Source organism: Emydura macquarii, unplaced genomic scaffold (assembly GCF_026122565.2).
Source record: "Emydura macquarii macquarii isolate MOO-44397 ecotype Brisbane River unplaced genomic scaffold, CSIRO-AGI_Emac_v2 contig_3220, whole genome shotgun sequence".
Lineage (NCBI taxonomy): Eukaryota > Metazoa > Chordata > Testudines > Chelidae > Emydura > Emydura macquarii.
The window spans coordinates 3761930-3771644 of record NW_027133357.1 but is presented as its reverse complement, the minus strand read 5'-3'; the positions used below and the strand labels follow the sequence as shown (position 1 = coordinate 3771644).

Sequence of the window (9715 nt, the reverse complement as noted above, 5' to 3'; positions counted from 1 at the left end):
AGCTTCCTTAAAAAGGGCATCCATGCAGCCACTTAGAGGCTTGGTGCAAAACAAGGCCATGGCACCTGCACTAACTGGGTGCTTGTTAAGCCAGCTGCATGATTCTAGAGAATTACTGTGGAGCCTTGTAAACAGATGTGATGGTTCCTAGATAGTCTATCTGCAGCCAGCCCACATATAGCTTCCCTTCTTTCAGAACACTGAAGTAGAGCAAGATCAGTGGGGTCCTGCCAGCCTGCTTACTGCAGTAGCATTAAGTTTTTTACCAAGGGCTGGCCTTCCCACAACCCCCACCCCAGCCCACTAACACTACCTCGTTTAAATAGCATTAGATACCTGCGTAGGAATTGATGGTGGCCAGGGAAAATGCCCTACAAGTTCAGTTGAGGCTGGTTCTTGAGTTGCCAGGGCCATGGCAACCCAGCTTGGAGCATCATCTCCCCCCGACCTCTAAGGCAAGGGTCATCAGGGTTGGGTATAGTTGGAAAGTAGCTGGTGCTTAAAAGCCCTGTCTCTGGGAGACCAATGAGCATAGAACAGGAAATAGGCCCAAGACTCTTTCAGTGGAGGGGATCGACAGTAACAGCCATCCTTTAAGCAACACTGAAAGGCATTGCATGAGGCTTGGGCTGGATGCCTCGATCTCTTAGGTTGGTGCAGTTAGTTTGGTTCAGAGAACAATCAGCCTAAAGTTCACTCCAGCTACCAAGGGCGGTACATCAACAGCATGATTCAACACAGGCAGGGGGGTGGAAGGAAAATACAGGAGCAGTATCTGTGCCAGTCCAACAGCCACAGAGGTGGGAAAGCCAAGGCATGTTTGGTCTTGATGCCACAGCTAGTCTCCTACAGGGTACCGTGATGTAAGGTTGGGTTCAGGCTATTACCGGCTTTAACTGAACAGACACTGGGAAGATGCACACTGGAGAGGCTGGTTTCCTCCCATGGAGGCAATGACAACAGAGAGAGAGCCATCGTGCAATTGCTAAACATTTATTGTCTGGACACTTCAAAGCAGGGTTACCGCACAAGTTTAGGGACTGTTCCACGGATGGCAGATTTAGTGAACTGCCATTTAACATATCCAGCTGCCCCCACTCTCACATCAGACTGGAGGGCACCCATCCACAAAATTACAAGTGGGGGCTCTGGATTATTCCTCTCCACTCCCTTCCACACAGACCTACTCCTTCTTATTGCTCCATTTGGCCATCCTGTTGTTGATGGGAGTCTTCATGAAGCGGCTGGAGTTCATGTAGGCAGCGATCTTCTCCAGGGCCTTGAAGGGGGAGAGGAGAAGAGACAGAGGGAAGGGGTGGAGGTGAGAGCAGAGGAAGAGCTGTGAGCAAAGGGCAGAGGGGAGAAATGCAGTCTGTCTTTCCAGACCACCTCAACACCCTGAAACATGCAGATGAAGCCTCTGCTGGGCCACACAAAAGGAGGTCCCCCAACACCCCTGGTCAGGAGTCTGATCGGTGTTTTGTCTAGCAAGTCTGAGGAACCAGTTAGATCTGATGGCATGTGGGACGTTTTCTGCCCTACTACCTTTGTGCTTCTCAAGGAATAGCCACTGGCCATACCCCACCTAGCTAGGGCTTTCCCTCAGCACCAAAGATTAGCCATCCTCTGGTTGTGAAGCCAGCTCCTGTACTGAGGACAGTAGTACTAGAGTGCACCCTCACTTGTAGGATCACTTTAGACCATGCACTGGACGGTAGGGTGGAAGGTGTGGCTAGAGTGCACCCTCACTTGTAGGATCACCCTTTAGGGACAATCACCTTCTGCCACAGGTTACAGCAGCCCTAACGCTGTCCTCTGCTCTGGCCCAGCTCGAGTTAGGAATCCAGAACCAGCTCCCTAGTATTGCCTTATCCCTTGGCAGACTGGAGACTGTGCCCATTGCTCCTGGCAATGTTCCTGGCTCCTTGCCAATGTTCTAGCTAATGGCAACTATGGGCTTTGCTTTTCATAGTCCCATGCCATGCAGCAAGCTGGGCTGTCCCTGAATATGCAGAGAGGAACGTGCTATAGGAGTCAGAACAAACCACACCTCAAAGCGGACGAGAAAATCCTTCAGGTTCTGAAACTGATCCAGGCACTTGGGCTCAAACATACGGTTCTGGTCCAGGACGTCATACATGAGAAAGTCAACATAGGTGATCTGAGGGGGAAAAAAAAATTAAAAGATGAGAAGAGGAGAAAAGTGACACAGGACAGTACAGTCTGTTCACATCCCCCTCCCATCATGTACCTTCTGCCCAGCAAACCACTGCTTCTTTCCCAGGAACTGGGAGAATAGCTTCAGCTTCCCAGGCAGCTGTTCCAAGTAGCCAGGCTTCAGTTTTTCCTGCAGAGAAGAAGAGGGAAAGAGCTTTAAGAGACAGATGTGGATTAGACCAAGGCAACCTCTATACCCTCCCAACGTACAATAAATTCTTCTAGTGAAAAGAGCACCTGGAGTTTGCTATTGTCATAATAGGGATCTAAGGGTGATCAGTATCATGCTTCAGAGCAGGTCAACAGGGAGGGCCAGGAAGGAATCCCACAGCTACAGCATTATGCAAGTGATGGGTGACCATTATTCACTTGCCCCTGAAGGATTAGGTACTGGGCCAGAAGCAGGATACCAGCTAAATGGATCCAATCTAGTTTGAAAATCCTGTGTGTGCCAATAGTATTGTACTGGAGTGGGATCTGTCCCGGCATCAACAGGGTCTTGTTGCAGGCCCCCAGGACAGCATGGATGAACTCACAAAGTCGGGATTGTAGCAGACCATTACGAGGCTCATACGGAAGTCCATGGCCTGGTTCTCCAGCATGTCCACTCGCAGCATCTCCTCCTCTGTCTCGCCACCTGGGAGACAGAACAAGTGTTAGCACTCACAGGCAGCTACCCAGCCAAATTCCAGCCACGGATCATTAGCGAAGTTCAGACCCCTCCCCCCCGACCCAATACTCACACATCTTATGCTTGCGCGCGATGTACCGGAGGATGGCATTGCTCTGCGTGAGCTTGTTCTTACCATCGATGAGGTAGGGCAGCTGGAAGGGCAGTCAGAGGGTGATTAGTAAGCAAGTTCTTCCCACTTCTGCAGCTTCCCCACTCTCCATTTGCTCTTCTCCTCAGCCAGCCCCCTCTGGGCATGGCCCCTGGCCCTTCATCGCCTCCCTGCTACATCTGCACAAGACCCCCACCGAGGCCATGGCATTAGCCCCTACCCAGCATGCACTGCAAGCAGCAAAACCCACCACAGAGCAAGGAAGGAACCACCTGCCCACCCACCCCTGAGCAACTCTACTTACATTTGGGAAATCTAGTCCCAGCTTCTCCTTCTCATTAATCCACTGGCTTTTATCATAGTCCGGAGCTGGAAGGAGAACAGAGGGTCAATCCCATGGCACTGCCAACACATCCACCTAATTCCTCTCCCTGGCATTTTGGGGCAACATGCCGCACAAGCGTGGTGCAAATTCCCATGGTGCGGAGCAACATCAGCTCACTGAAGGCAGAGAACGTTGCAGGGGCTGAGCACTTCTGAAATTCAGGTCCTAAGTCAAAGAGGCACCAGAGCCTGAATCCTTCCGGACCAGTTCTCCCCCACCCATCTCAGGGAGAGCCCCTCAGCCGCCAAGTGGCCATGTCTGCACAAAAAGGCCACACTGGTTTAAATTAAGGTGCAATTTCTAACCTGGTTTAGTTAAACTGGTGCAAAAAGCAGTGTGGCTCCCCCTTACTCTGGTTTAAGACAAGTGTATTCCATCTTAGCGTAAATGATAAGAAGAAGGTCCACACAGCCTTTTGCACCAGTTTAGCTAAAGCAAGTTAAAAAATTGCACCTTAAGTTAACACAGGTGTAGCTTTCTTTAGAACAGGTGTACAGTTTCAGGACCTGTTGTAATCTGAGTTGGCTACCAATTAACTAGAGTCCACCCTCTTAAATTACTGACAGGCTTGTAAATAATAAACTCAAAGTTAACCATCAACCAGCTCAACTTGCAGCATGTCCAGGAACTCGGGCCTGAACACCAGAGAGTTGTAATCAGTGTAGACCCACAGCTGCTGGGAAGGCAGGTTAAAAAAGCCTACAGGAGATAAGGGAGGAAATAAGCCTTCTTGGTTTCTAGAAGGCAGTGTGGAGTACAATACCTTACAGCCAACTGTGGCTTTATTTGGCTGGTAAAAGCAGTCATCCACACACACTTATTACCCCTAGGGTGAGAGGGGGGCAGGCTCCATCAGCTCACCACAACCCTATGCAACACTTTAGGGCACAGTGTGGAGCATTCTCCAGCTAGCTGATCTTCCTCTGCAGTTTCAAGTTGGTAGAATGTGGTGACAAGTTGGAATTTGGCCAAGGCACGGGGCTAACACTAAAGGCGTCTTCACACCACACTTTAAAATCCTAGTGAAGACAGACAAGGCATTTGTAGTTTTAACACTGGTCAACAGGTTGCGTTAAAGACTAGAGGGGAGTCTGATGTTGAAGTCTACCTGCTAACTTGTGTTAGAACAACTGCCTTAACTAGGAAGTGAAGAGAACTAGTTAACCAACTCAAGCTCACGCTTTTTGCAGGGATGACATACCTCAAGTGGCCCACTCAGTGCCAGAAGTAATTAGGGTAACGACCACAGCTTCACTGTTCACCCTGGAGGTCAGAAGCACTAAGTTCTGCCCCACCCCCAAGGAGTGAGCCAACCCAGCCTTGCTTCCCCTGATCCCAACCTGAGATGATCGGCGCATGCAACAGAAGCAAAACATCGCACAGGATACAGCGGACATATGCTTTTCCAGCTGCATGCAATGAGGATGTCAGAACATCTACACCTAACCCCTAGGTACAAGATAAAATGGTGCCTTCTCATGGTAGCAATAACGTAAGGCTTAAACCACCTTTAACAAGTGTTGAGATGTGCAACTGCCTCACAAGAGCAAAGAAGACAGAATTGGGGAGGCCATTTGGAGCAATACCCTTTATGCTGAAAGCACTCCGGCACCAAGAGAAGGATTCCTACATTACAGAGCACATGCCAGGGCTGGAGGATTCGAACCCCCAAGTGAAAGAGCATGCAGCTTTCTGGTGAGTTTGTTAGGGGAAAGCATTCCTTGCAACAGGTAGCTTTCTAACGGTCTTTAAAGCACACTAAATTGTATTCTAGAAAATCAAATGCAATGGGCTTTGCTGAGAGCTAGGAGCAGGTGCTTTAGCAGAATGGTAAAGCAGGATTCAGTCCTGAAATTAATGAACTAGCTCTAAGTTTCCTAATGACCAGATCTAACAGGCTAGAAATCGGAGGATTAGCAGCCCTAGGCTGGCTCAGGCCTCACTGGTATATTGGTCAATCCAGCCCGGACCACATGGTTTGTCAGATACTAATCCAGCAACCCCTCCCTACTTAGTGTAAACATTACCCAGATTGGACACCAGCCTGCTGGAGCACATGACCTTCTGCAGCACATGGCACTCCACTGAAGGAGATTCATGCTAAGAATTTCTTGTGGGTCCAGGAAGCCTCTTTGCTCTCTGGAGACTCAGGCCGCACAGAGTTGTGACTAGGTCCAAGTCTGCCAGCAAGAGGCCCCCAAAGCCATCAGCAGGCTCACTGGTGCCTCTATAGCACTGGCAACAGAGAACTCCTACACAAGCAGTTCCTGGCCCCTCAGCAAGCCAGGGAACAGTAGCTCAGCTCCCTGCCTGCGGCCCAGCAGCACTCACCTTCCCCACAGCTGTACATCTTCTCCTCATATGCTGTGCCCGTGTACTCCAGCAGCAGTCGGATGGCGTGAGCAAGCTGCAGGGAGAAGACCATAGCAATGTGAGAACCTCCACGTATCAGTCTAAAATCAGTGATACTCAGAGCCTCAGTGGTTCAGGTGCCAAATTAGCCATCAACGTCACCCAAAAAAGCCACAGTCGTGTGAATTCATGGTTTCATTTACTATAGTAATGTATAGTCCTATTTAAACAGTAGGATGGGAAATGTTTAGTGTACAAATTATGTATAAAAATGCACAGCAAAAATCACTGACCAAGTATTTTATCAACTACAATTAATAACTTGGTATAAACATCCTGAGTGGATAATAGTTAAATCAATGTTTTAACATCATGCTGCAAAAAAGTTGCAGGAGACACATTAAAGCACCACAGTCTGAGTATCACTAGTCTAAAGTAATCCTTCAGTCCCAAGGGAGTTCACTGAACAAGCTCCATAATCTGCCTCCCCAGAGAACCCCCTAGAAATCCAGCCCCAAGAGATATTCCATTGACAAAAGTGTGTTATAACAACTTGCAAGTGATTTCCCCAAATGCAAACTGCAGAGAGCCCGGCTCAGGGAGCTCCCTCACTGAGAGGAAGCCACACAGGCTCAGATCCAGCTGGCAGCCTTCAGGAGTTAAGGAGCTCATGCCAGGACCCATCACAGAAGGCAGCATCCATGTCAGCCCTTGGTTTGTCTTTCAGGATCCGGGTCACTCCATGGATGCAGCAATGGAAGGGAACAGTAACTTTTCACCCATCTGTCCCCTTCCTGGTGACTGTCACTACAGCACTTGTACTCCCACATGCCTTAGAAACATCCTGGTCCATACAAAAGGCATGTCCCCTTCCCCCCTTTAGCTAGGGAAACTGAGGCACAGATTAAGATAGAGTTTCTAAAGAATGGGCACCCACAATTGGAGACCAATTGGCACCACCTGAAGATCAGACCATAGCTGTCTCTAACTGGGCACCCAAAAAATGGAAAAATCCTGTATGAGGCCAATATTCCCAGATGGACCCTTTTAGCAGCCTGCCTGAGAACATGTAGTCAGGGAGAGTAGCTCCACACCGCCAGAGCAACACCCTGCCCAAAGAGGCAGGCACTCCAGATTCACATCAGCTACCCCAAAACACCATGGCAGTTCCACTAATACCACTGAGGGGCCGTAGCTCCCTGAACCCCCACCAAGGCAGGCTCAAACAAGTCCAGACAGAGCAGTTACGCTGCCCAGTGCCAGGACTCAGAATCTACCATCCCCAGCGGCACACAGCACTCACAACAAGTGTAATAATTGTGCAAATCAGGAATACTGTGCAATGCATCAAGGCTACAGCCCACAGCATCATGTGCATGGGAACAGGAGATAGCCCTGCTCTGGGTGAGGTCTAAGGCAGTGCCTGTCTTCCAGGGGCTTGGGACAGTTTGGGACCATCCCTGTTCTGAGCCAGTTGTTCCACTACACTGGGAAGAGAAAAACAAAGGAGCATGATCTGGTCATGATGCACTTCCCCCCCTTCCAATCTTGAGTCAGGTCAGGTGCTCGGTCAGGCCCTCTTTAGTTGCCCTTCCTCCTTGCTCTTGCAGAGGCATGCACAAGGGGGGGGCAACAAGTCCCCCGGCCTCCCCCCCCCCAATAATTATCAGGAGCACAGCACTCCTGGGGGGGGAAGCCCTCCTAAAAGGGGTCAAATGTAAGTGCCTGTGCAAGATGCACCCCCCTGCTCTTGTCTTCAGAGTAGCAAGCTAGGAAAAGACCCCTCACTTCCCCCAATGCTTGCCCCATAGCTCATAAGCCACCCGCGGCTCCTTCCACACCCTGGGGGCACTACTCGTGGGTGTTCCTTGGCGCTCTTCTACAAGCAGGCTGCATTCGCTGTAAGGGCCCGGGGCGGGGCTATGTTGCTTCCTAAACGGGGCAGGTGCAGCGTCGGTCCCACACGACCCCAGCCTGGGCAGACCCGAGCCCGTTCGGCTGGAGGACCAGAGCCAGGTGGACTCACAATGGCGCTGGAGGAAGAGAAACCTGCTTCCCCCACCCAGATCGCAGCAACCCGCCGGCCCCTTGCCTGCAATCCGTCACTCACCCCACGGATATCCCAGTACCCCAGAACCACCGGCATGCTCGCGTCCTTTGCACGGTAACCGCTCGCCCCTACAAGCTGCACCGGTGGAAAGGCAAGTCGGAGCCTGGCGGGGGTTGTTTTATAGCCTGATCGCAGCAATGGGCCGTGCTCACGGAGCCCAGCCACGCTGGGAGGGGAGGGGTTGCGTTTTTAAATGGGGCAGCAGCGTCACCCAAAAGGCGGGGTTCCTGCTTCTCTGCCCCATGGCGACGTTTCCAGCCAAGATTATTTGGCGGCTCATGGAAGATACCGAGGAAAGGAGGTGTCTGGTTGCGTGGCTCTCAACCCCCCCAAATCTCCCCCTTTCGCCTCGCGCCCCCCACGCGCTATAGCCGCCGGACCGCAAGCGCGAACCTGTGGCCCGAGGGCAGGTTTGCACCCCGGACGCCGCAGCAAAGGCATCCCTGAAAAGCGATGAGAAACTAAGTTCCCCAGCCCTGCAGTTTCAGTTGGCATTGGCGCTGGGGGGACTGTGGGGGGACAGGTGCCTGGGTAAGACGCTTCTTTGCATTTAAAGAAGTGCTGCTCCCATGGGGCTAGGTGCACGGGTAAGGGGGCAGCAAGGGGTTGTTCCGAAATCTGATTTCGGTTCTTTGTTTTAAATCCGGCAGTGCCTCTTTAAATGAATTAACTCCGGGCGGATTTGGGGGTGGAGCCCGTGCAGACAGGAAAGAGATTGGCTGTAGCAAGGCGCCCCGCGGCTCGCAGAGGAGATGTTGTTGGTCTAAGCAGGGGAGGGGAAAGGAAAGTGAGTGCAAAGAGACCAAGGCAAAGCTGGTGCTCAGCCTTCCAGAAAATAATGGGCCCTTAGTTACCCCAATTTGTCACCAGTGCAGCTCCCCTCACTTAAATAGAGTTACTCCTGATTTACACCCAGGTGTGACAGGGGGAATCAGGACCCAATAGGGTTACTCCTGATTTACACCAGGGTGAGTGAGAAGGGGATTGGGTCCAATAGGGTTATGCCTGATTTACACCAGGGTTTGATCAGAGTCAGGCCCATGCTTCACAGCCAGGGGAGATGTTTACCGTGTGCTGCAACACACAAGAAGAAAAATAAAGAAAATAAGCACTGCTGAAATTGAGGGGGGAATTTGTTTTTATATTTTACCTAAGTGTGTTTTGGCAAAGTGCTTGGGAAATCTCAGCTCAGTTGCGAAGGCTTGTGTATGTCCTCTCCACATTGAGGGAGGGACAGAGTAGGTAATAAACTTACACTGGTCAGGGTTCTGACCAGGGCAGAATGGTGTCATCCTGGGGTGCAAGGCTGGGAGCTGGGTGGAATTGGCTGGTGCCTTTCGCTGTGTGATTCAGGAGTGGCTCTGTAAGAAACATTCATGCAATCTAGTTGGGTGTGGGGCTCCGCATGCTGTTGTGTGAGGTGGTAACAGTGCCTGTAGGGGTTCGCTGCTTGTCACTAGCAAAGCATTGTGAGACAGCCCAGGCTGGAAAGGTAAGGGGGCACAGCGGTACCCCAGTTTCAGGTTGCACTTCACAGACCCTGTCACAGAAACACATGGACCCTGTAGCTCACATGGTGCTCAGCAAGGGAGAAACAGTCGCAGATGTTGCCATGAACACCGGCACTCACTATGTAATGTACTGGTTCTATGTACATATGTAGGAACAAGTGTATGATGGTATCTGCTAGTAACTGGGCCCCCAGGTAGATAAAGGACATATTACATCTGCCAGCTAGGGGAAATCTCCTTTAGCTAAAGCAGCAGAAGCCTGTAATTTCGGAGTTTGAAAGGCCAGGGATTTACATAAGGCTCAAAACCTCCACCTGGCTGGAATGCCTTTGGGATGCTTCCTGCTACTCTCCATTAA

At 51.0% G+C, this 9715-nt stretch overlaps 1 protein-coding gene across 1 annotated transcript; it reads right to left on the bottom strand.

The window, feature by feature from the left end:
- Positions 1–977: 977 nt before the first annotated feature.
- LOC137142320 (glutathione S-transferase Mu 1-like) lies at positions 978–8002 on the bottom strand. The gene is made up of 8 exons (XM_067531619.1): positions 7847–8002; positions 5716–5791; positions 3304–3368; positions 2961–3042; positions 2754–2854; positions 2252–2347; positions 2051–2161; positions 978–1279 (listed from the first exon to the last, which is right to left on the bottom strand). The coding sequence occupies exons 1-8, from the start codon at positions 7880–7882 to the stop codon at positions 1184–1186; spliced, it is 663 nt and encodes a 220-aa protein (XP_067387720.1). The 5' UTR covers positions 7883–8002; the 3' UTR covers positions 978–1183.
- Positions 8003–9715: the final 1713 nt, after the last annotated feature.

Coding starts and splice junctions, on each gene's coding strand:
- LOC137142320 (XM_067531619.1), bottom strand. CDS start 7,882: ATGCCGGTGGTTCTGGGGTACTGGGATATCCGTGGG. Junction 2,855..2,960: donor CGCGCGCAAGCATAAGATGT/GTGAGTATTGGG, acceptor TCTGTCTCCCAG/GTGGCGAGACAGAGGAGGAG. Junction 2,348..2,753: donor TCTGCTACAATCCCGACTTT/GTGAGTTCATCC, acceptor TCTTCTCTGCAG/GAAAAACTGAAGCCTGGCTA.